The sequence below is a fragment of the Oncorhynchus keta genome, chromosome 11, assembly GCF_023373465.1.
Source record: "Oncorhynchus keta strain PuntledgeMale-10-30-2019 chromosome 11, Oket_V2, whole genome shotgun sequence".
In the NCBI taxonomy this organism is placed as follows: domain Eukaryota; kingdom Metazoa; phylum Chordata; class Actinopteri; order Salmoniformes; family Salmonidae; genus Oncorhynchus; species Oncorhynchus keta.
Window position 1 is genome coordinate 35,270,040 of NC_068431.1, and position 26,471 is coordinate 35,296,510.

Here is a 26,471-nt window from a genome sequence, read left to right on the forward strand (position 1 = left end):
ACTGTATTTTTTCTATAAATTGTCAAATATAATTTATGAATAAAATACCTTTGCTAAGTGTTCACTCAGGAATATTAGAATTGTTTTAATTGGCAAAAGTAACCATCTTAACACTTTCACTTATATCACTAAAGCCTGACTAAAAGATCACAACTCCATCACGTCAAAATCCCAGTAATGACAACAACATCCCATAACAAAAGCGGCGTGAGCTGTAGCACTGTTTGTTGTGTGCAGTTAGCCAGCCTGAGCCAGCGCCTGCCTGCTGAGAGTGTGATTATGGGTGGCCTGCCTAGTCCAGGCCGGCCTGCCTGTTTGTGAGGGCTGTCTTGGACAGTAATGGTTCACTGCTTCTATTGGATTATGAGAGGGATTTTAAACTGGTACTAAGCCGCAGGGCTGTAGACAGCCTGCGGAGCGCAGGAGCTGTGTATTTGGGCATGTGTATATAGGGGTGTGTGTTTGTGGGTGTGTGTGTGTGCATGTGTGTGTCCTGGAGTCCCCAGCAGTCAGCTTGTCTCTACTGTTTTCCATTGTCTGTGGCCAGAGGTGGAGAGAGGCACAGCATCTGAAATATGAACCTATTCTGCTTCTCTCTGGTAAGACACACGCTTGCTTTAATGAACCTTCTCTTCCTTGTATTTTGTATTATTTTTTTGGTGTCTCAAAACTCTTCCATCTCAGACAGGGTTGTGGATGTTTACTTCCTGAATTGAATTAATTCAAATGGAATTGACCACATCGCCAGGACAGACTGTCTTGTCTCTGCGTTCCCTGTCCAGTCCCTCTCATAATCTGGCAGATTGCTCAGAAAGGATAGGTAGCACAGAGCTCTCTCAGAAGGAGACATAAAGGAGATTGAGCTTTCAGTTGTACTATGTTATAGTTATCAAAAGACATTTGTGTATTGTAGTTGTTGGTCACGTCGGGTTTTTAGAGCTGACAGATCATTTTAATAGGAGGATTAAATGTTCTGAATTGATGAAGCGGCAAATGTTTTATTAATTGGTCCTAAAATACAATTTTTCTTTGACAAAGTAGGTTTCTCTTCAAATACATACTTTTATAGAGGTTGACATAGAGTCAAGCAAGACAATGTGATGCTTTTGAACTTAACATTTCCTTTGTAATGTAACTTGAACTTTGAAGAAAAGTTTAAAATAGTATTCTTTGAATACTGTTGACATAGGGGTGTTGTGAAAGTGGTTAGGACACAGTTAGAGAGTCCATTTTCCCTATACACATCCTGGATGAGTCTCCAAAAACTAGTTAGCAACCTGTAACAATAGCCCACATTTAAGAAAAATAAAAAAGCATGACTTGTTTTTATAGAATGGACATTCGATGTCAAATTTAAAATACCTTTAAAAGTAAGAAAAAGTTCATTTTTTCGTTTTTTGCATAAATATTTTTAGCCTGTTTGGGATTACTGGGTGAATGTGGTCGACATGGAGCTCCATAGAACAGATCACGGCTCACCAGGTTATGTAGAGAGGAACATGTCCTATTCATGGATTAGGCCAAAGTAATCACCCCAGAGTCAACATTTAATCCCCCATGCTCACTGTGTAAAGTGTCAATGCAGCTACTTCATTTGTTGTTGGCATGTTATGTACACTTCAGAATTGGACTTTTACAGCAGGTCTGACTGTAACCTCAGGTAGGATTTAAGACACAGGTATCTAGGTTGGTTTAGCACACCATAGGGATTCATAACAGACTTTAGGGGTTTCCGAGACTAACCAACCCCGAATATGAATACAACAATTATAGTACTAGAGCAGTGCTCAAACACACTCAAGGGTCAAAGGTAAGAAGGACCGTGTCTTACTGTGTGTCATACTATAATCAGATGTATTTTATCAAGTCTCCTAACCTGACCTGGCTAGCCGCATTCCCCCTGATTGGAAGAATCCAGCATGTCATTCCTATCCAAATAACACGTATAGAACTTGCAACTAGACAGTGAACTTGGTGAAATGGTGTGTTAAGATCAGAAAGAAAAAGTGTGGCACTGCAACTTAAAGATTTGACTGTTTTCTATCATCACCTCATGCTTATGACAACCAATATAACACAGTAACAAGTCACGGAACTTGGCAACGTGTGAATTTTGACCATTGAGTATATAAACAATACCCCATGGAATAGTCTACTGAGAACATAAAGCAGGGGTTCTCAAACTGGGGTCCGCCGAAGTACTGCAGGGGGTCTGCGGCCAGATCTCAAAATATACAAAATATCTGGGAATCTGTGGGATCTGCGGAAAAAATGTAGAGGGTGTAATACAATACAATACAATATAATTAATCTATAATGTATCTTCGTAACCCTGTGCAACATGGGCCTGGGAGGCTCACAGGGATATTGGTATCCATCCTTAATACTTCTTGTGTTCCCCCAAAAAGTTGAATTTACTTTCTGTTTTACATAAATACACTGTAATTTAAGCTTTAAAATGACTAAATGATCTCCCTGTCTCATGGCAAAATGTGTAGAATCACAGGATATAATCTTTAAATCTGAAACAACAAAAAGTCTCTCTGCAAAATCTCTCTCTGATGCAAAGAGGTGGGCCTTCAAAATGTTACTTCCCAAGGCCCGAAACTTGGTTTGTTCGGCCATGCACTGCCGAAGTCATAGTAAACCTATGAGGGGGTCCCTGATGAATTTTCTATCACAAAAGACGTCCTCGACTCCCAAAAGTTTAAGAATCCCTGCTGTAAACCACAGCATTCAGTGTGTTTATACTGTTTTATGTCTTTCCTGTCCCTGATCATGTTGCTCTCTTCCCTCTGGTCTAGGAGGGCTCGACGGACAGCCTGTACGAGCCTGCTCTCAACAAACACCCAGTCATCCAAGAACACAGTTGTAGAGTTCCCAGTCGACACAACAGCCGACACAGCAGCCCTGCTCTGAGGGACAGGGCTAAGTGGAGAGGCTCAGATCCATGTATACCCACAGTGAGTTCTACCAAATATTTAACAAAATATCAATACACTAACTAATGTCCTCCCTAACCCTAGAAAATTGTTGCACATCAACACTGTTGCAGTTTCTAGATTGAGCATATATAGATAATCTATAGGTGACTATCCAGATAAAGCAGGACCTAAAGTAGACCTCATATCAGGCCAACAGCTTCCAACACACTGACGTTAGTCTCCAACAATAACAAACCAGTCAGACATTGCTGGTGACCTGTGACTGCAATCTGCTGCTGAAACTTCAGGTCATTGGATGGGTGCCTGAAGACCAAATTTTCTGTGTAAGCCTATACCAATCTCTAAGTTTAATCAGGGTATTTGGAGATGGCCTACTTGTGCAATACATTATGTGTGCCAGTTCAACGCAGTGTTACATTACATTTATTTTCTTCCCAGGAGCCGTCCGAGGCTCACAAATCCCATTTGAAAAAGAAGAAGAGAAGGTATGGAAGTTTGTATTGTTTTACGGATTTCAGTCAATAAATGCTTTGGTTAAAGAAAGAGTGAGGGATTTAGTTAAGCCCTGAAATGGATACTAAGGGGTGCTGCTTACTGTATACCTCCAGGAGGTGATGAGTTAATCCAGAGTTCTCAGCAGGTCCACCGTTAATGTTCCTGTCCTTTCATGGTGGCCTTCACTCTCTAAGCCTCCAGGGAGCTGTCTGTTTGGACCTTGGTCTATTAGAGGGCACCTATTCCATAATTTTCACATCGGAACAAGGCCATAGTTCATAGTCTGGTTTGACCGAGGATTGGATTTTTTAAAAATGACCCAATAGAGGTTGAAGTTCAAGGGTGTTCCTAGGGATGTAATGTAATGTTAATTCAAGCAGAAACGCACTGAAAGCTGAAGACTTTTTCTATATATTTGACAAATTACAAGCAGTCTACCTGATCTCCTTCACTTAATTCTACTGTAGTAAACAATTAAAGATGGAACTCTTTTCTTAAAGATGTACTTCTCTCCAAAGATCCACAAACAAATTGGCAAGCCCAGTCCATTTACTGACGTAGGTGGAACATAAAACATGTTTACAGTTGTAAACATGGAGCCTATAGCTAGCCTGTGGTTGTGTTTAACTATGATATTAGATCAATGCTGTGTATTAGGTGTTATGGTGCAATTTCACGAGAGTTGGGTGGGATTAGGATTAGATTCATTGGGATAAGAGTTGGGATATATAATATTCTTTCTCGTTTACATTTATTGCATGTACTCACCTATTGTAAGTCTAAAATGTAAGATAAAATATTTCACAGAATGTTGTTGGAAATACAGTACCTTGGATTTGGATTTCCCAGAATGTTTATTTAGGCTAGTGGTTTACAGAATGACACAGACCCAATCTTTTAAAGAAATTGCTATTGCATGCAAGGAGATGGGTCAAAATGTAGAATTGTACGTTGGAAATGACTTGTGTCTTGATTGACTTGATTGCGAGTGACTCAAACAGTTGTGTTATGACAAATCTTATCAAGCACTTCGTTGTTGTTGAAAGATAAAATCCAGTTAGTATTGTGTGTTTCACGTGTTCATACTGCAACCACAGCACCAGACTTCTTCTGAGGTGTTGTTAGAGCCATAATATGTCATCATCATAGACCGTTAGTGACATTTATCTAATATGGTTAAACAACAACATTCTGACAAAATGTCTGCATATTGAGTGAATGCTCTGCTGGCGACAACTTGTAGAGACAACCTCAACATTGACCGGAATCTATTTTCATTTGTCATTTCAGATCACATGTACCAACAACGTCAACATCGGACAATGAAACCATAGGTTAGTACAACAAAAATGATTGCAATACACTGACATACTCAGACGTGTTTGAGTGAGCGTAAAATCACAGGATTCTTACTAACTTTGCTTTGATCCTGCTCTCCAATTTATTTGGAGCTGTATAGTGTGCACCCAATGCTGCACTCAGTATTAGTAACCTACTTGGCTGTGCTAGACCTACTGGCTTCTGTACTCTATTTGATTTCACTTGGCTCCCACTTAGCCTTGCTTGCCACTAATATAGAGGCCTTAATGGCCTCTGTTTTCTTCCCCTGACCCCTCTATTGCAGATAACACAGACACTAATGTCTACTGGCAGTCACTCAGAGAGAAGCAAGATTTTGTTCACATCAAGAATAATGACAAAGAAGGTAAACGGCCAGAAACATATGTCAGCCAAAGAACATAAACTCCATGTTTCATTTAGGGTATGCTTGCTAAGGCCCGAGAGAGACACTATGTGTATGAGACAGACTTGTAGGATTTAGGTAATGATGACAGATACAGACAGACCTACTGATGCTCCCCATGCTTTTCCAAAGTCAGTGAGGAAGGAAAAAACCTATCGCAGTGTTTTATGATGAGGGATTATGTTGAATGGGACAGCTGAACAGGGAGTCTGTTGGCTGTAAAAAACTAACTGAGGCTGAGACAAATGGCCAGTTTCCTTTGGATTCTGGTTCATGAGGCATAGTTACAGTAGGTAACCTTACACCTGCAAATCTACAATCAAACAAGTCAAGATTGTGGTGTGTGTGTGTGTGTGTGTGTGTGTGTGTGTGTGTGTGTGTGTGTGTGTGTGTGTGTGTGTGTGTGTGTGTGTGTGTGTGTGTGTGTGTGTGTGTGTGTGTGTGTGTGTGTGTGTGTGTGTGTGTGTGTGTGTGTGTGTGTGTGTGTGTGTGTGTGTGTGTGTGTGGTACTGACAACAACCTACTGAGTACCAGAAAAGTGGTCTAACCTTGCATTCTTACCTGTGGTTCCTCAGAGATGGGTCAAGGTCCTTGTCAGAGAAGCGTGCTGGCGGTAGAGGACAGAGTGGAGCAGCTGAACTCTGAAAGAAGAGAAAAAGAGCCCGCAACTCAGGTAATACTATGCATATCATCATCATCATCATCATCATCATCATCATCATCATCATCATCATCATCATCATCAACCTCATCAACTGTTTGACAAAAGATCAATTGTAGGCTAGCACAATACCACAAATTCGATTAGAGATATTGGACTTCACTTTTCAAATGACAAAGGCAACTGGATAAACACTTTTCCCCTGAAATGAGCAGCATTGGCTTAATTTACCCAAACAGGTGAGCTCAAATCACCTGGCCTTGCTCATTTCATCAGTGAGGGATATATGGTACACATGCAATATTCTCTAGGTAAAAGTCACATTTTGAATTTCCGGCTTTTTCTAAATTCTTCCCTCCAATGCCCTCCCAATCACACATAAATCTCTAAAACGTATGGCCCTTGTTTTTCACTTTCTGTTTGAGATATAATCACTTCCTGATTGAAATGCTCGATCATTTTATTAATGAATTCCCCAGACACAGAGCTGTTTGGTTGTGTAAACATTTTGGGTCATCTTGAAATACAGAGAAAGCAACCTACAGTCCCTCAATAATTAGCACCGTAGCCTGCATTAGACCTACTACAGCCACAAATATTTAAGGACTTGGTGATGGTTGTGGTGAAGTCCACCCTAGGCTCCTATCCTCTTATCACAAATGTGTTCTTTGTCTCCCGCCAATTCGGGTGCATGAATTGTTTATTAAAGGTGAATTATCTGTTTATCAATTCCTGCAATTGACGCTAAATTTACCATTAATCCCCACCATTTCTCAATAATCTAGAACGATAGTGTTTGGATAACTTATTATTATTCACGGAATATATTATCAGTAGGCCCATCACATTCATTTATTTATTCTCATTCTTGGAGCGGACCCGTTTCCAGAGCTCACAAACCACGATACACTTGTGAGAAATACGTTTTGGAATATTTCATTTCATTTAAGACTTTTCTGTCAATTTCCAATTTTATTTGGAGAGCTCCATGTTTGTTTGCATGTGTCTGGTTCCTCCATCCCGACAAAATGTTCAGTGATCACACGTAGAAATACACACGCATGTCACGTTTGGGAGTCAGTAGGTCTATTGTGAGTTGAGATACATTTGGGAATAGAGATCAATTTGTGAACAGTCATAAAATAGTATGATTAAGTCTGATTTAGATGAATTTACCAACGTAATGAATGATATATAAATAGCCTTTTATGTAGTGCCATGTTGAACATTAGGCCTAACCCTGGATTTCACTAAAAGCATTGAGGATATAAGTAACTCATTAAACTTGTATTGTTATTTTGTTTGTGCAGGGGGTGAACTTTGAGGCCTGGAACCCAAACTATGAGCCCCCTGACAGCCATCAGCAGAACATGGTGAGTGTTATTGTCAGCAGGGGCAGCCAGAGTCCTCATGCCCATTGAATGGTGTATGGTGGTGTACTGATGCTGTACCTTAATACATTTTCAGTATTTATCTGAAAGATATACACAATAAATACAAGAAATACTCTCTTGTTTCATGCAGTGCTAAATACTGACCGTATGCTACAATAGACGACACAGTAATTGTAGATTGGAGAGAAGAACAATGCACTATGGCATTAGCACAATCTCCTGTGGGACAAGCAGGCAGCAATCACTTTAGCAGCACAGTGATAATTATTAGTAATGCAGTGCAGATGGCAGAGCATGGAAATGGTAATCCCTCACCCACATGGCCCCTGAGCTGCACACGGATCGGTCTCTCTGTGTTAGTGTGTTTGTCTGGATGTGGCACGCGGATCCTTGTGTGTGGATGTAGCAAGCCCTCTCTGTGCTTCTCTCTCTACATATAGTATAGGGGAATGTGAGCACACATGGGTTCTTACATGTTGTGTCCGTTTATATGGTTCTTCTGTATTTGGTTCTATCTATTTGAGATTTTGGCACAAAAAAACATTGCTGGAGCTGGCATATGTGTATTTATTGGGCTCCCGAGTGGCGCAGAGGTCTAAGGCATTGCATCTCAGTGCTAGAGGCATCACTACAGACACCCTGGTTCAAATCCAGCTGTGATTGGTAGTCCCATTGGGTTGCGCACAATTGGCCCAGTGTCGTCAGGGTTTGGTCGGTGTAGGCCATCATTGTAAATAATAATTTGTTCTTAACTGACTTGCCTAGTTAAATAAAGGTTATATTTAAAAAAATAATCGAGTGAAATGTACCTTTGCATTTTATTTTGGTGAGGTTTAAAAATGTCCCGGTCCATCCATTCCCTCATCCCGCCAGTTGAATTTCCAACTAATAGATCAACCGAAGTCCTCAGGTGACTGGGAAGGCACCATGTGGTACAGTTAGACCTACTGCTCTGCTGGCCAGGATTGTCAGGGTGGTTGGGGTGAGGAAGAAGTAGGTTGTGAACTGAGGGTAGGAGACGTCAGGTGTGTGTCTGTGGCGGCGGCCATATCACAGACACTCCTCCACTTTAATCTTCATGCTGACTCTATAACCAGTGCAAAACTAAAGACAAATACAAATAAGACAAAAACATGCCATGTCAAGTTTTCACTTGACAACTTGAGAGTACTAGGCATTACATAATGCACACTGATATTATGGACACTGATAGCCTACTCTACCCATATTATTCTGCTGCAGACTGGGGATGCGGAGGCTGACATGGCTGAATCTAAGGGAAAGCTGAAGAGGTTCCAGAGGCTAGTGAAAGTGAAGAAGGGAAGCCAGATGGGACTAGATGATGGAAAGACTGACAGCAATTGTGAGTTCTAATGGATGCACCTTGGCTCCAAATCCAAAGACAGAGCTGCCTGCCTGCTTGAAACACAACAAATCCTATGAATACAAAACCCTAGAATAATAGGGGCAACTCTCATTAACAATTGAAAGCTGATGATTTTATTGTTCTTTAAAGAATCAATTACGTATCTATGAATGAATAGGACTAAAAAGTCCTTTATTTCTCTTCTTGTCCAGGTCACTTGGCAGACTCTGTGTTCAGTAACGACAGTCCCGTCATCACCTGCATCGGGCTGGGGAAGAAGACAGAGAAGAAGTCCTCGAAGGCTGACCCACCATCGCCAGAGAAGCAGCAGACTAAGGAGACCAATGGGAAAGCTGTGGAAGGACCTTGGAGCACTGGGGTTCACGACCACCATTGGGGCCTCACAGAATTCCCTCCACCCTGGGATGTCCCCTACCACACCTGTCACCGGCCCCCAGACGAGCCCCGGAACTATGGCTTTGACTTCACCCTGCCCCGAGCAACAGCTTGGGACCACTTTGAGAGTCTGGTCCAGGAACTGGACAGCAAACAGACGCCGCCAGTGTTCTCACACCAACGGGTCATCCGCTCGATCACAGATCTGGACATCTCAGAATCCACGGTAAGATACGGTTCACTTAAAGTAGCTTACATACAGGTCTGACAGAGGTATTGTGGGAAGCTGTGGGACTGGTCTTTCCCAAATTATTTCTTTGTAGGGAACACTTCCCCCTACACAGGCAAATTTCTATTTGGTATTCATTTAACAATGAACAAGCTTATTAAGGTAATAGAAACGGAAACTGCAATATACAGGCTTTGTGGTAATTCACCCCTTCCTGTGCTCACCAGTTGCTTGGTCACTTCCTCATAATTCATTTTACTGGTTACAGTGAACTATCAAAAAACTATGAAGACAACAGTTTGTGACATAGTATGAAAAGTCTTTCAACCTTAAAAGATTGCAATTATGGCAACAAAAAAAACAATTACTCAATTATTACAACCCCAATCAAGCAGTCATCAATGAGGCTTTCTGGGTGCGCTGAGGATTATTCAGTGTCTGTAGCTTGTAGACCAGACTTTCCACCTCCCACCTAAAAGTACAACACATGCATGTCTTTCATCACAGATAAACAGACTGTGTAGAGATAGTCACATCCTGGCTGCCTTAGAGGAAATGTAGCTGCTCTGCACAACTGTCGCAGTACAGTAGGTTGTTGATATGATGATCGGTTAAATAAGCAACAGCACAGTTGTTTTTTATCAACAACAAAAAAACTGACCAGCAGTTATTCAGATTCAGCACTATGCTTCAGAGGAAACCGTCAAATGTCTCAAACAACGACACGAAGAGCAAGACAAAACCAAAGGTGAGATGATTTAAAAGTCTGTTTTTTTGTATAAAATGTGCTTTTCGATTTGCTGTTGTAATAACAGAAAACAACATTTTACATGGCTGAGCATTTTGTTTAAACATTTTTTAACTTAAAGTACTTGTTGTAATTTAAAAGGAAAAGTTGTAAAGCATATTTGCCAAACATTAGGCTGTATTACAGCGGTAACTCAGGATATTGAAAATGAAGATTCACTCAAAAGTTTGAGTTCATTATAAAAGCAATACTAGCATTTGTTGCTCTTGCTATTTGACCATTATTTCTGTTCGAAATCATTAGCTTTCCCCAGTAGGTGACAGTGACTGCAGCCGGTCAAGGTTCACGGTTCACTAACGGTCAGATGATCATTGCGGGGCCACGAGCCAGGGTTTAATGTAACAGATGTTGGATGAGAGCCTCAGAATGACCACAAAAACTAATCTAATGGGCCGCCAGTGAACAACGGGCCATTGCTTTTCACACAGTCACATTTTTTATGACGTTTATGCAGATTATTATCTTTCAATTAGCATAGTGCAGATGAGCAGATGACAGGTTTAAGGGCGAACAGCAGGATGTACTAGAATAATAAAATCCATAACAATAACGCTATTATATAACAGGAATACAACACACACAAAACATTGTAGCACAAGAATGACATGAAATAGTATAATATTCAATGTATTACATTGGATTTAGTATAAGAGATTTACATTACATCACTTTATGGCAAACAGCCGACCATAACTGATACAAACTCCATTAGCTGTAGTGAAGCTGAACACCACTCAGTACTCATCCATTACCATACAGAAGTACTCATAATACTCAGGATATCAATAGTAGTAGTAGTACAAAACAACAATACTACAAAGACAAGGTTTGGTTTGGTTTGGTAGCTTTAGAAAATACATCTGTAGAGTTCAAACTGAACCTGCAGTTATATCATCAAATCCAATCTTAGTCAAATGCAACATAAGACACAATAAGTACAAAAAAGATTAAGAGAAATCTCATAAAATGCCATAATGGAGCCTGGTGGTAATACAGACAGTACTATGTAAATACATGACCAGAGGAACAGCCAGGTTAGATGTATGGTTTACAAGGTATAGGCCTACTACAGACATTACTTGTTTGTATTGTGCTGCTTTGAGTTCAACATAAACACGACAGCCAGACAACATGTGTCCTGCTGTTACCATCTCAAACACGTTTTAATCTGTGAAGTTAATCTCTCATCTCACTCAGCGCTCCACCAGCTTTGGCCGATTTGACTCACTCAGACACCAACCAGCCCCAGTGAAGCCAGAGGAAAATGGAGGTGCTTTGGTATGTGAAGCATCTGTCTGATTTTGTTGGCTACTTCAACAAGTAATTCCTTATAAGTGATACTGTAAACTTTCTTCATTGTTTCTAGGGATGTGACGGTCATGGAATTTTGGATGACGTTTATTTGTCAGCCAAATGACCGTGGTCACCGTTATAGGCGTTCGAATAGCAAAATAAAATGAACAAATACATTTTCTCCTGACCGCATGTGCTGCCATAGAAATAGAATGACTAGAACGGTCATCCCCATTCAAGTCAATGATGGCATAATGGGTGGACTGGGGGCCATTGCAAGCATACCCATAGCAGAGGTCATTTTGAGAAGAGGGGAATCTCACTCGAATCGTATTAACACCCATTGTGTACATTTCCCATGTGTCGTCAATGGGCCACACAGTGAATTATGGGTGATTCTGGGACAGGGAGATCACTCCTTCAAGAATGGGAGTCAATTGGACGCTAAACTAAAAAAAAACAGCATTAGCATGAATTACTTGAACAAGAAGTACAACATTACGAATCTTTTCCGAGATGTAAGATAATGAACTTATTCTCTGTAATATCGTACAGCTTTGAAATCGTGATCCAATCACGATCGTCTCCATTCATTGGCCACTGGGATTCATATCTTCTCCTTTCTAAGTATATAAGTATATATAGACGTGACCCAGTCGTTCAGGCTTTTTGTTTTGTATATATAGACGTGACCCAGTCGTTCAGGCTTTTTGTTTTGTATATAGAGACGTGACCCAGTCGTTCAGGCTTTTTGTTTTGTATATATAGACGTGACCCAGTCGTTCAGTCTTTTTGTTTTGTATATATAGACGTGACCCAGTCGTTCAGGCTTTTTGTTTTGTATATATAGACGTGACCCAGTCGTTCAGGCTTTTTGTTTTGTATATATAGACGTGACCCAGTCGTTCAGGCTTTTTGTTTTGTATATATAGACGTGACCCAGTCGTTCAGGCTTTTGTTTTGTATATATAGACTTGACCCAGTCGTTCAGGCTTTTTGTTTTGTATATATAGACGTGACCCAGTCGTTCAGTCTTTTTGTTTTGTATATATAGACGTGACCCAGTCATTCAGGCTTTTTGTTTTGTACATATAGACGTGACCCAGTCGTTCAGTCTTTTTGTTTTGTACATATAGACGTGACCCAGTCGTTCAGTCTTTTTGTTTTGTATATATGGACGTGACCCAGTCTTTCAGGCTTTTTGTTTTGTATATATAGACGTGACCCAGTCATTCAGTCTTTTGTTTTGTACATATAGACGTGACCCAGTCGTTCAGGCTTTTTGTTTTGTATATATAGACGTGACCCAGTCGTTCAGGCTTTTTGTTTTGTATATATAGACGTGACCCAGTCGTTCAGTCTTTTTGTTTTGTATATATGGACGTGACCCAGTCGTTCAGGCTTTTTGTTTTGTATATGTAGACGTGACCCAGTCGTTCAGTCTTTTCGTTTTGTATATGTAGACGAGACCCAGTCGTTCAGGCTTTTTGTTTTGTATATATAGACGTGACCCAGTCGTTCAGGCTTTTTGTTTTGTACATATAGACGTGACCCAGTCGTTCAGGCTTTTTGTTTTGTATATATAGACGTGACCCAGTCGTTCAGTCTTTTTGTTTTGTATATAGAGACGTGACCCAGTCGTTCAGTCTTTTTGTTTTGTATATAGAGACGTGACCCAGTCGTTCAGTCTTTTTGTTTTGTATATATAGACGAGACCCAGTCGTTCAGGCTTTTTGTTTTGTATATATAGACGTGACCCAGTCGTTCAGTCTTTTTGTTTTGTATATATAGACGTGACCCAGTCGTTCAGTCTTTTTGTTTTGTACATATAGACGTGACCCAGTCGTTCAGTCTTTTTTGTTTTGTATATATGGACGTGACCCAGTCTTTCAGGCTTTTTTGTTTTGTACATATAGACGTGACCCAGTCGTTCAGTCTTTTTTGTTTTGTATATGTAGACGTGACCCAGTCGTTCAGGCTTTTTGTTTTGTACATATAGACGTGACCCAGTCGTTCAGGCTTTTTGTTTTTATATATATAGACGTGACCCAGTCGTTCAGGCTTTTTGTTTTGTACATATAGACGTGACCCAGTCGTTCAGTCTTTTTGTTTTGTATATATAGACGTGACCCAGTCGTTCAGGCTTTTTGTTTTGTATATATAGACGTGACCCAGTCGTTCAGGCTTTTTGTTTTGTATATATAGACTTGACCCAGTCGTTCAGTCTTTTTGTTTTGTATATATAGACGTGACCCAGTCGTTCAGGCTTTTTGTTTTGTATATATAGACGTGACCCAGTCGTTCAGGCTTTTTGTTTTGTATATATAGACGTGACCCAGTCTTCAGTCTTTTTGTTTTGTATATATAGACGTGACCCAGTCGTTCAGGCTTTTTGTTTTGTATATATATACGTGACCCAGTCGTTCAGGCTTTTTTGTTTTGTATATATAGACGTGACCCAGTCGTTCAGTCTTTTTGTTTGTATATATAGACGTGACCCAGTCGTTCAGTCTTTTTGTTTTGTATATATAGACGTGACCCAGTCGTTCAGGCTTTTTGTTTTGTATATATAGACGTGACCCAGTCGTTCAGTCTTTTTGTTTTGTATATATAGACGTGACCCAGTCGTTCAGGCTTTTTGTTTTGTATATATATACGTGACCCAGTCGTTCAGGCTTTTTGTTTTGTATATATAGACGTGACCCAGTCGTTCAGTCTTTTGTTTGTATATATAGACGTGACCCAGTCATTCAGGCTTTTTGTTTTGTATATATATACGTGACCCAGTCGTTCAGGCTTTTTGTTTTGTATATATAGATGTGACCCAGTCGTTCAGTCTTTTTGTTTTGTATATATAGACGTGACCCAGTCATTCAGGCTTTTTGTTTTGTACATATAGACGTGACCCAGTCGTTCAGGCTTTTTGTTTTGTATATATATACGTGACCCAGTCGTTCAGGCTTTTTTGTTTTGTATATATAGACGTGACCCAGTCGTTCAGTCTTTTTGTTTTGTATATATAGATGTGACCCAGTCATTCAGGCTTTTGTTTTGTACATATAGACGTGACCCAGTCGTTCAGTCTTTTTGTTTTGTATATATAGACGTGACCCAGTCATTCAGGCTTTTTGTTTTGTACATATAGACGTGACCTAGTCGTTCAGTCTTTTGTTTTGTATATATAGACGTGACCCAGTCGTTCAGGCTTTTTGTTTTGTATATGTAGACGTGACCCAGTCATTCAGGCTTTTTGTTTTGTATATATAGACGTGACCTAGTCGTTCAGTCTTTTTGTTTTGTATATATAGACGTGACCCAGTCATTCAGGCTTTTTGTTTTGTATATATAGACGTGACCTAGTCGTTCAGGCTTTTTGTTTTGTATATATAGACGTGACCCAGTCATTCAGGCTTTTTGTTTTGTATATATAGACGTGACCTAGTCGTTCAGTATTTTTGTTTTGTATATATAGACGTGACCCAGTCGTTCAGGCTTTTTGTTTTGTATATGTAGACGTGACCCAGTCGTTCAGGCTTTTTGTTTTGTATATATAGACGTGACCCAGTCGTTCAGGCTTTTTGTTTTGTATATATAGACGTGACCCAGTCGTTCAGGCTTTTTGTTTTGTATATATAGACGTGACCCAGTCGTTCAGTCTTTTTGTTTTGTATATATAGACGTGACCCAGTCATTCAGGCTTTTTGTTTTGTACATATAGACGTGACCCAGTCGTTCAGTCTTTTTGTTTTGTATATATAGACGTGACCCAGTCGTTCAGGCTTTTTGTTTTGTATATATAGACGTGACCCAGTCGTTCAGGCTTTTTGTTTTGTATATATAGACGTGACCCAGTCGTTCAGGCTTTTTGTTTTGTACATATAGACGTGACCCAGTCGTTCAGGCTTTTTGTTTTGTATATATAGACGTGACCCAGTCTTTCAGGCTTTTTGTTTTGTATATAGAGACGTGACCCAGTCGTTCAGGCTTTTTGTTTTGTATATATAGACGTGACCCAGTCGTTCAGTCTTTTTGTTTTGTACATATAGACGTGACCCAGTCGTTCAATCTTTTTGTTTGTATATATAGACATGACCCAGTCGTTCAGGCTTTTTGTTTTGTACATATAGACGTGACCCAGTCGTTCAGGCTTTTTGTTTTGTACATATAGACGTGACCCAGTCGTTCAGTCTTTTTGTTTTGTACATATAGACGTGACCCAGTCGTTCAGTCTTTTTGTTTTGTACATATAGACGTGACCCAGTCGTTCAGTCTTTTTGTTTTGTATATATAGACGTGACCCAGTCGTTCAGGCTTTTTGTTTTGTACATATAGACGTGACCCAGTCGTTCAGTCTTTTTGTTTTGTATATATAGACGTGACCCAGTCGTTCAGGCTTTTTGTTTTGTATATATAGACGTGACCCAGTCGTTCAGGCTTTTTGTTTTGTACATATAGACGTGACCCAGTCGTTCAGTCTTTTTGTTTTGTATATATAGACGTGACCCAGTCGTTCAGGCTTTTTGTTTTGTATATATAGACGTGACCCAGTCGTTCAGGCTTTTTGTTTTGTATATATAGACGTGACCCAGTCGTTCAGGCTTTTTGTTTTGTATATATAGACGTGACCCAGTCGTTCAGGCTTTTTGTTTTGTATATATAGACGTGACCCAGTCATTCAGGCTTTTTGTTTTGTACATATAGACGTGACCCAGTCGTTCAGGCTTTTTGTTTTGTATATATAGACGTGACCCAGTCGTTCAGGCTTTTTGTTTTGTATATATAGACGTGACCCAGTCGTTCAGGCTTTTTGTTTTGTATATATAGACGTGACCCAGTCGTTCAGGCTTTTTGTTTTGTATATAGAGACGTGACCCAGTCGTTCAGTCTTTTTGTTTTGTATATATAGACGTGACCCAGTCGTTCAGTCTTTTTGTTTGTATATATAGACATGACCCAGTCGTTCAGGCTTTTTGTTTTGTATATATAGACGTGACCCAGTCGTTCAGGCTTTTTGTTTTGTATATATAGACGTGACCCAGTCGTTCAGGCTTTTTGTTTTGTATATATAGACGTGACCCAGTCGTTCAGTCTTTTTGTTTTGTATATATAGACGTGACCCAGTCGTTCAGTCTTTTTGTTTGTATATATAGACATGACCCAGTCGTTCAGGCTTTTTGTTTTGTATATATAGACGTGACCCAGTCGTTCAGTCTTTTTGTTTTGTATATATAGACGTGACCCAGTCGTTCAGGCTTTTTGTTTGTATATATAGACATGACCCAGTCGTTCAGGCTTTTTGTTTTGTATATATAGACGTGACCCAGTCGTTCAGGCTTTTTGTTTTGTATATATAGACGTGACCCAGTCGTTCAGGCTTTTTGTTTTGTATATAGAGACGTGACCCAGTCGTTCAGTCTTTTTGTTTTGTATATATAGATGTGACCCAGTCGTTCAGTCTTTTTGTTTTGTACATATAGACGTGACCCAGTCGTTCAGGCTTTTTGTTTTGTATATATAGACGTGACCCAGTCGTTCAGGCTTTTTGTTTTGTATATATAGACGTGACCCAGTCATTCAATCTTTTTGTTTGTATATATAGACGTGACCCAGTCGTTCAGGCTTTTTGTTTAGTACATATAGACGTGACCCAGTCGTTCAGGCTTTTGTTTGTATATATAGACATGACCCAGTCATTCAGGCTTTTTGTTTTGTACATATAGACGTGACCCAGTCGTTCAGGCTTTTTGTTTGTATATATAGACATGACCCAGTCGTTCAGGCTTTTTGTTTTGTATATATAGACGTGACCCAGTCGTTCAGGCTTTTTGTTTTGTATATATAGACGTGACCCAGTCGTTCAGTCTTTTCGTTTTGTATATATAGACGTGACCCAGTCGTTCGTTCTGAATGTTCCATTGCCACACTGGCTGGTAACATTCTTATCCCTTGCTTGCTCGGTAGCCAACTATGGCTAACTTACAGTCATGTCAAAAGGTGCATACAGAATAACAGCAAAGTAGCTGTATTTGTGTTTGTTTAAACTGTTTTCTAGTGACATTTATTTGGATGCAGCCACAAAAATGAGCTAATAATGTGCGATTTCGCCTGCATAGAAAATGTGCTCTCTGATCAAGACACTGTTGTTTAGAGGAGCTAGCCAACAAACACAGCTAACACAATCACTTCAAACTGAAGCTGGAAAGACTGCAAACCAGCTGCATTTCATTTAGTTTCACCTGTTTTCTATTGACATGTGTTTTTATATATCAATAAAAATGACGCCAGCTGATTCATGAGTTCGACTAGCTGAGAAAAGCTGTCTTACTGTCTGTCTCCTCCCGACACCTTCATTACTATGGGACAGCTGAAGATCGAATTTCAAAATGTAAACAATGTTGCAAATGTCGGAGAGGCATACAGCAAGGTTAATACAAATCTCCGCAGTTGAAAACCAAATGCTAGTCTAAAATAAATGGGAGATAATGTCTAGATATATATGCCATTTAGCAGACGCTTTTATCCAAAGCGACTTAGTCATGTGTGCATACATTCTACGTATGGGTGGTCCCGGGAATCGAACCCACTACCCTGGCGTTACAAGCGCCATGCTCTACCAACTGAACTGCTTTTTATAGTGAAGATCGAGTTTATAAATTGCCTGGCAGGGTTGATGAGACTGTCACGTTCTTTCAAAATCGAACCCAGAAGCAGACCAGGACAAGGAAAGTAGGAAGAAGGTGAGTATTTATTTACAAGTGAATGTGAATGGGTAGATATATCCAGGTGGCGTAGCGGGCAGCGGTGGTGAGTTGATGGGAGTAAATAGGTGGATCCAATGGGGTAGCGCAATCCTCCGACGACCAGGCGGGAATGGGGTAAATGATCCGGGTGAGTAACTGAAGACAGAACAAAAGGAGATAAGTTCAAGGCAAGCAATACGTAAAAAACAACAAAATAAATTCTATCCAACTTGAGGCTGATTCTATGGCACAACATACTGTTCATGGCTAACGATCCGGCAAGGAATGGATGTCAGGTCAGAGCTTTTGAAGGGGAGAGGTGATGATCAGGACAGGTGTGCAGATTACTGATGGGATGCGGGTGAACATGATCTCCCAACAAGCTAATTCGCCCGGCAACCAGACAGGGTGCGTTCCAGGACACCGGAAACACACTCCAGGACAGAAACACAGGCAAACACAGACTCAGGAAGCGGGATTCGTGACAGAGACAGTGAATTGCGCAGTGAGATGGAACAGAGTAAATGGGCATTTTAATGTCATAGCTTTAGCGGGTGGTAAATTGTGGAATAAACACCGGCTGGAATGCAATTTTTTAAACAATCATCATCCAGGATTAGATCCACCCGTTGTATAATAAAAATACATTCCATTGCATGAGCCACATAAATTAAATGAACATTCCAGTTGTTGTTACACGTGGTCAGCCACTGCGAGGACGATCAGCTGTCCATCCTGTCTCCCTGTAGCGCTGTTTTAGGCATCTCACAGTACGAGACATTGCAATTTATTGCCCTGGCCACATCTGCAGTCTTCATGCCTCCTTGCAGCATGCCTAAGGTACGTTCACGCAAATGAGCAGGGACCCTGGGCATCTTTCTATTGGTGTTTTTCAGAGTCAGTAGAAAGGCCTCTTTAGTGTCCTAAGTTTTCATAACTGTGACCTTAATTGGTCTTAACGACCGTTCCACAGGTGCATGTTCATTAATTGTTTATGGCTCATTTAACAATCATGGGAAACAGTGTGTAAACCCTTTACAATGAAGATCTGTGAAGTTATTTGGATTTTAACTAATTATCTTTGAGAGACACCGTCCTGAAAAATGGGCGTTTCTTTTTTTGCTGAGTTTACATTACCATGGAAATTAGAGCATCACAATAGCAGGCAGCCATTGCGAATGTAACCTTGAGTTTACCAGTCAAATTCCAATCCCGTTCTTTTCATTCTATTTCCATGGGTGCTGCTGCAGAAAGGAGAGAAGGGGACTTTGCCTAGGCAACCAAAGACTTGTTTGCTACAACACCTTGCTTTTGTCAGCAAGGAGCAACAAAGTTTCATCACATTGTAAAGAGTTCAAGTTACCGCAGAAACAGATTCAACCGCATGAATGCCTGGCCGTCCTGTCTTCAGATTGTTCCACAAAAAAAACAATGGTTTCAAATGGTTATGACGTCTTTTTTTTTGGGGGGGGGGGGGCGTTGATCGGTCTTCATCCATAATCGGCGGTTACACAGTGCGGTTATTGTCCCAGCCCTAATTGTTTCAACATTAGTAGATTTGTATTTATTTTTCCTTTATTTCATCTTTTTAAATTATGTTGCTGTATCGTAGTTTAAGCATTTCAACTATGTAACAACAAGTGTATGTTTATATGTGTGCAGTCTGCAGAGGGAGAGCAGGTTAATAGTGACCAGACCAGATCAGGAGGTATAGGCAAGAAGATGAAGGCCATCTCACTGACGATGAGGAAGAGGATGGGCAGGCAGTACGCTAAAGCCCTGTCAGAGGAAATGGTGAGTGAGACGAAGCACGTTGTGGCAAACAGATCAACTGTGTTTTCTTTTCTTTATTTTTTAGTTTGAATAATTTTAAGGCGAATAGGCACCTTCTGAAGAAAACAACCCCAGAGAACCTCTCTTGTTATTTTGTGATTTTGACCTGTTGCTTCTTGGTGACGGGGGGCAGTATTGAATAGCTTGGATGAATAAGGTGCCCAGAGTAAACTGTAAAGTAAACTGCCTGCTACTCTGTCCCATATGCTAATATATGCATATTAGTAGTAGTATTGGATAGAAAACACTCTGAAGATTCTAAAACTGTTTGAATGATGTCTGTGAGTATAACAGAACTCATATGGCAGGCAAAAACCTGAGAAAAATCCAACCAGGAAGTATAGGTTTCTGTAAAAACCTAACATAATCGTTTGTAGTGCTTTCGCTGTAAAGCCTTTTTGAAATCAGACACTGTGGCTGGATTAGTGAAAATTGTATCTTTAAAATGGTGGAAAATACTTGTATGCTTGAGAAATTTTAATTCTGAGATTGTTGTTGTTTTGAATTTGGCGCCATGCACTTTCACTGGCTGTTGGCGAGGTGTGACGCTACCGTCCCACATATCCCAGAGAGGTTAAATATGTTCTGTAATTACTGTCCCTGTGACATCAACTTGTCAAAGTAAGAAATCTGTTGTTTAACAAATCTGCTAGGCCCTTCAAAAAATTGGTGCTGGCTTATCCGCTAAATATTAGGTACTAAAAACATTTACTTGGATCTACTTGAATTTTGGACACAGTTCCATGTAATGGAAACAGATTGTTGTTTTAGATTACATTTACCGTCTTACTTACTTAAATGGCCAATAGAGAAGGAGAGAAGAGAACTGGGCTGGCACTGTCTATCAGTCCACCGTAGATAGAATACTCTGTCCATAATATGTCAGGCACCTGAGACAGGATAGACTGGGCCTTAAATTTAGTTAAGGTAACATCTATTAAAACAAAATCAATATTGCACTTCAATTTTTACATTGCAATTATCATTGTACAGTTTTTCTATACATTGCAAACAAAACCGACAACCCCCCCAACCTCAACTGTATTTTTTGACATTCAGTGTACCACAGACCTCTAATAAAAGCCAAACGAGTGAAATGAAAGTTTAACTAAAAGAAAGCTGATGTCTTGAACCTCTTGCAACGAGGGGGCACTATTTTTATTTTTGAAAAATAACATTCCCAAAGTAAACCGCCTATTTCTCAGGATCAGCTTCTAGAATATGCATATAATTGACAGCTTAGGATAGAAAACACTCTAATATTTCCAAAACTGTCAAAATATTGTCAATTAAAAGTAAAAAATAAAGCCTAAGAAAAATCCAATCAGGAAGTGACTCATGTTTTGAAACCGTTGTGTTCCTATGCACCCCTATTGGCCACTGAAAGGGATATCAACCAGATTCCTTTTTCTACGTATTCCCCGAGGTGTCTACAGCATTGTGACGTAGTTTCACGCCTTTATGTTGAAGAATGAGCGTAAACAACTACATTGCGTAAGTGGCCAGCTGAGGGCTCTTAGAGTGATTCTTGCGTAAAAGACAGAGGTAGTCATTTTTCCTCTCGCTCCTACTGAAAAGCCAATTGTCCCGGTTGATATATTATCTAATAGATATTTGAAAAACACCTTGAGGATTGATTATAAAAAACGTTTTCCATGTTTCTGTCGATATTATGGATATAATTTGATTTTTTTCCCGGCATTGTCGTGACCGCTATTTCCGGTGGATTTCTGAACATAACGTGACAAACAAATGGAGTAATTTTGGGTATAAAAATAATCTTTATGGAACAAAAGGAACATTTGCTGTCTAACTGGGAGTCTCGTCAGTGAAAACATCCGAAGATCATCAAAGGTGCTTTTCTGATTTTCGTGACCAAGCTTCCTGCTGCTAGCTGGACATAATGCTATGCTAGGCTATCGATAAACTTACACAAACGCTTGTCTTGCTTTGGCTGTAAAGCATAATTTCAAAATCTGAGATAATAGGGTGATTAACAAAAGGCTAAACTGTGTTTCACTATATTTCACTTGTGATTTCATGAATATGAATATTTTCTAGCAATATTCTTTGACCGTTGCGCTATGCTAATTAGTGTAGTTGATGACAATGCTCCCGGATCCGGGATGGGTAGTTCCAATTAATGCAGAGGTATAGGCTGGTATGTAGGAAATGTACAGTAAGACCAAGTCCACATAAATCAACAATATAAAACCAACAGAACAGGAACCTTGGAAGTGAATAGTATAGAATGATAATACAGTGATCATAGAGTGGTAATAGAATACAGTGCATGGCTCCTCAGGAAGTAAAGAAAGGAGGACTATAAATTATGACGAACAAGTTAGGCTTTTAGTCCAGAGACCAACATGTCCAAACACTGGTCAGTACAGGGCAAAGACTCATTAACATGTCACCTGGTAACCAAGTCATTTGTGAAGCTAAAAAGACACAACCCTTCTCTCACAAAGAGAACGAGGGAGGTACAGTCGGAGTAGGTATAGGGGGATTACACACAGCTCCTGCGTATGTCAAGTCTCAGTTATAAATGGCAAGGCAGCTCTGTGTGGATTAAGGACTCAGAGAGAGAGGAGAGAAGCTCCTCTGTGTTCTTGCACAAACTGCCTGGGATACTGAGCCGTTTTGGCACGTGGAACATCTTAGAACCCTGCCCCCACCCAGCACTCTGATTAGTTTAGCTTTCTCCTTTCCTTCCTCCTCAACCATAATGCTGTGAGAGGAGATGAGGAGTGACGGCATAAGGAGAAAAGGAGGGCAAAGAAAATAAAAAAACGTGACCTGTTCTGTTGCTTTTTTAATGGTAGTGCGACGAGACGGAGAGAGATGAAGAAGGAGAAGGGGATGTTGTTTACGGCGTCCATTCATTTCCAAAAGGACACAGAAAGTCCAGTCACTCTCTGGAAAGCCTCTACAGTCTCAATAGTGGACAAAGCTCCTCCAGTAAGCACACAGCCAACACCTTACTGGATTAAACAAGTTCTCTCTTTACTAATGCAATTTTAGTTTAATCTGCAGTTGATTAAAATCAAGTGTGTAGTCTCATCTGCTAAGGCATGTTGTTGGACCTTGATTTACCCAACAAAGGATGCCTGACAAACATAATCACAGTCAAAAGTCTAAACTGTCAATATTTAATTCACCGCCATAACCATCATACTGTAACTTAATATTATAATTGTTAAGTAGACTACTGTTAGACCAGCATCAATCATAGGAGGCTGCTGAGGGGAGGACGGCTCATAATAATGACCGGAACGGTGCGAATGGAATGGCATCAAACAACTTACAACCATGTGTTTAATGGATTTGATACCATTCCCCTAATTCCGCTCCAGCTATTACCACAGGCCTGTCCTCCACAATTAAGGTGCCACCAACCTCCTGTGGCATCAACACTCATGAATAGGCATCGCATTAAGGAGTAAAAAAACTACCTCACTCTGTAGCATGATGTATGACAACACCTACAATGCTCACTGTAACACATTCAGCCCTGTAAAGGTTGTTTTGAAGCTAACATGATGTCTGTCTCCTACCAATCCAACTGTGCTGCGCCCTAGGTGGGGTTACCAGTGGATCAGACGGCTCCAGTAACAGAGACAGTCTGAGGCTGGATGAGGAGCTGCCCCTTCCCTACACAGGCCAGTTCTGTGGCAGAGCCCGGGTCCACACTGACTTTGTCCCCAGTCCCTATGATACTGAATCACTCAAACTTAAGGTAACCTACCTGACTGAACCACCTGACTGAATTGTCAAACATGTCCTTCAGCACATCCTCGTGGATTTTTAAGCAGTTGAGATTGAGCCAATGTCTTGCAAAGTAGCTTGTGTAGACCTAATACATGCATTGCTCAAGTAAAATGCCAATTTCTTCTTTCAGGTAGGGGATGTGATTGAGATCATCAGCAAGCCTCCTATGGGGATATGGACAGGCATGCTGAACAACAAGGTGGGAAACTTTAAGTTCATCTACGTAGACCTCATAGTAGAGAAGGTTCCTGAACCGCCTCAGAAGATGACACACGGGAAGAGCAGGAGACCCCGGCCCAAAACGCTACAGGAACTCCTAGAGCGCCTCAATTTGGAGGTAAAATGTCTCTCTCGCTCTCTCCTTGTCTCTCTCACGCTCTTCTCTGTCTCTTTCCTCAAACCTGCTGTCACAAACAATCGCTCTCAAAAAACTTGTTTCCTGCATTCTTAAAAAAAACCTATAAATTGCATCTTTAGAGAACCATACATTTCTGATGTCAACACAGTGATGACAGACAGGATTGAGATGTTTTTATTGTAACATGATGGCTTGCTTACCGATTGGTATTGTTTGTCTGTGTTGTAGGAGTATGCCTCCTCCCTGCTCCTTAATGGGTACCAGACAGTAGATGACCTGAGAGAGCTGAAGGAGCAGCATCTGGTGGAACTCAATGTGACTGATTCTGAACACAGACATCGTCTGATGGCTGCCGTCGAGTGCCTCCAAGAACCCCAAAGTGAGTCAGGGCAGTCTTTTCCCTACTTTGATTTCTAGGTGGGATGCAAAGGCACTCAAGACAATACCTGGGCCTTCTGGTATCAACATTGCCAATTTAAACAGATAACAATCCATACTCTTAGGTGAGGCGCTCCAGAGCTGCTAGTTCTGACAAAAACTGTAGGTGTGGAGGAGATCATAATTCCCTCTAAGCATATGTACTGTATTTAGATTGCCAAAAGTCTGGTTTCAGATATCAAGCAGATAAGGAAGGGTATACCATCAGCAGAGGAAGTGCTGTATCAGGGCCGTGGTATCAGGGACACAGATAAAGAGGCTAATGATAACTGGATAGCCAGCACTTACAGCACAGAGAACACAACAGGACAGTTACCACACATAGTTCAAAAGAGTTACAATAAACAATTCAGGACAGTTACAGCAAACAGCTCACAAAACGTACCAGTCACAGTTTAAAACCATGATAACAATACTGCTAAATTGGCAAACTGTCTATTATAACAAAATAATATCACTGCAAGAAGTGAACTTGCAAGAAGTGTGAACTTACACACAGTGTGTGTAAATAACAGGATATCAGCCATCTTGTCCTGGCCATAGCTAGATAAAGAAGATGTCTTACACTGCTAATACCTTAAGAGGCAGTTGCTAGAAGGACATGAAAGGAAAGGCTGAGTGGTAGTCAAGAAACATAACATTGAGTAATGCAAGACAAGACAAGCTACTAACAGGAAATGTAATTTTCAGAAGCAACTGTGGTTTGGGTGTTGCACTAGCCCATATATCTTGTTTTTCAATCTTGCAAACACTTTGGATCTTTTGAACTTAATAACCTTTAGCTGCAGTAACCAAAAGTAACAAGATCTCAGACTCAGAGATTCAACAGCCTACATTAAAATTGAAACATACCAGCTGCAATAGGCATAATAATTCAGTTCTTGAGAGAAAAAGGAAACTATGAAAAAGTTATTTCTGCAACTCTGATATTGTGGGAACATGACAGATTTGTGGACATAACATTTAAATAGACCACTATAATATCTCTAAGCCCACATGTCTGTTCCATTCCAGGTGATGGTCAGAAGGAGGGAGAGTTAAACAAGGAAGCCAAGTCCCCAACTGAGAGTATTAAAGCTGACCTGAACTGCCCCAGAGACTCTGGCTGCTACATGCCTTCTGACTGCTCAGACAACAGCAAGGAGGAGACAGACATCCACATGCCAGCAGCACTGAACCATCATCCTCCCATGGCTCAGACCTAACCGCCACCAGCAGATACACACTCCTCAGGGCCTTTCAGAAAAATGATCGATGTGGATCCATGCAACAATTTTCTCATGCGAAAGAGCCTTTACGTAGGACAAGAGCACTCCTCTTTGCTTTCACACTGCATTCAGTATCAGTAGCCTATGTGGCTGGCATTGCAGTTATGCATAAACCCACTATTTGCACATCATTTCAACCCCCAAACATCTGTGATGACGGTGAATCAACCTTTAACATAAATCCAATGACAATGTTGATTTCACGTTAAATTCACATTAGTTGACAACTCAACCAAATGTAAATCAAAACTAGATGTTGAACTGATGTCTGTGCCCAGTGGCTATCTACTGTACACCAAAGGCAGAACAGGCATTTCCTGAGTTGGCTTGGGTGCTGGTTTGTAATTGTTGATGATGATGTATCCCAAGCCTTTACAGTTATTCCTCAAGTCTCGTGAGTCATCCTGTCATAGGACCTGTGAAATCATTGCAGTAGGCTCGGCTTTGTTTTTAGCACAATGTGCAATGTCAACATTACTGTGTGTGGGTGTACAGTACATTTTCAGAGGTGCATGTGGAAGAGGGAGATATTAAATGAGGGTTTAAAGCATTTTTCTACTGTATCTCAGATTTATGGTATTATTGAACATTTTGTTAAAGTGATTTGAGAGTTAGCAGCTTACTGACAGTTTTTTGAAAGCTCTCCTTTATTCTAGCAATTGTTTTACCAATGTACCAATGAAATGACTATGAAACGCAATATTTTTCCAAAAATAAAGTATTATAATTTTC

At 40.4% G+C, this 26,471-nt stretch overlaps 1 protein-coding gene across 4 annotated transcripts; it reads left to right on the plus strand.

Moving 5' to 3' along the window:
• The first annotated feature begins 448 nt into the window (after window positions 1–448).
• samsn1b (SAM domain, SH3 domain and nuclear localisation signals 1b) lies at window positions 449–26,471 on the plus strand. Of its 4 annotated transcripts, XM_035780351.2 has the most exons (16): window positions 449–599; window positions 2,805–2,963; window positions 3,384–3,430; window positions 4,731–4,774; window positions 5,065–5,145; window positions 5,760–5,857; window positions 7,156–7,218; window positions 8,482–8,602; window positions 8,818–9,227; window positions 11,236–11,316; window positions 19,734–19,865; window positions 22,730–22,865; window positions 23,486–23,643; window positions 23,806–24,012; window positions 24,262–24,412; window positions 25,486–26,471. In XM_035780351.2, exons 1-16 carry the CDS (start codon window positions 576–578, stop codon window positions 25,674–25,676), a joined length of 2,103 nt encoding a protein of 700 aa, XP_035636244.1. In that variant the 5' UTR covers window positions 449–575; the 3' UTR covers window positions 25,677–26,471. The 4 variants fall into 4 exon arrangements, with proteins under 4 accessions (XP_035636244.1, XP_035636245.1, XP_035636247.1 ...); XM_035780352.2 differs by lacking the exons at window positions 449–599; window positions 2,805–2,963; window positions 3,384–3,430; ... (4 more) ...; window positions 8,482–8,602; window positions 8,818–9,227 and adding an exon at window positions 9,734–9,978; XM_052457030.1 differs by lacking the exons at window positions 449–599; window positions 2,805–2,963; window positions 3,384–3,430; ... (5 more) ...; window positions 8,818–9,227; window positions 11,236–11,316 and adding exons at window positions 18,767–18,911; window positions 19,322–19,515.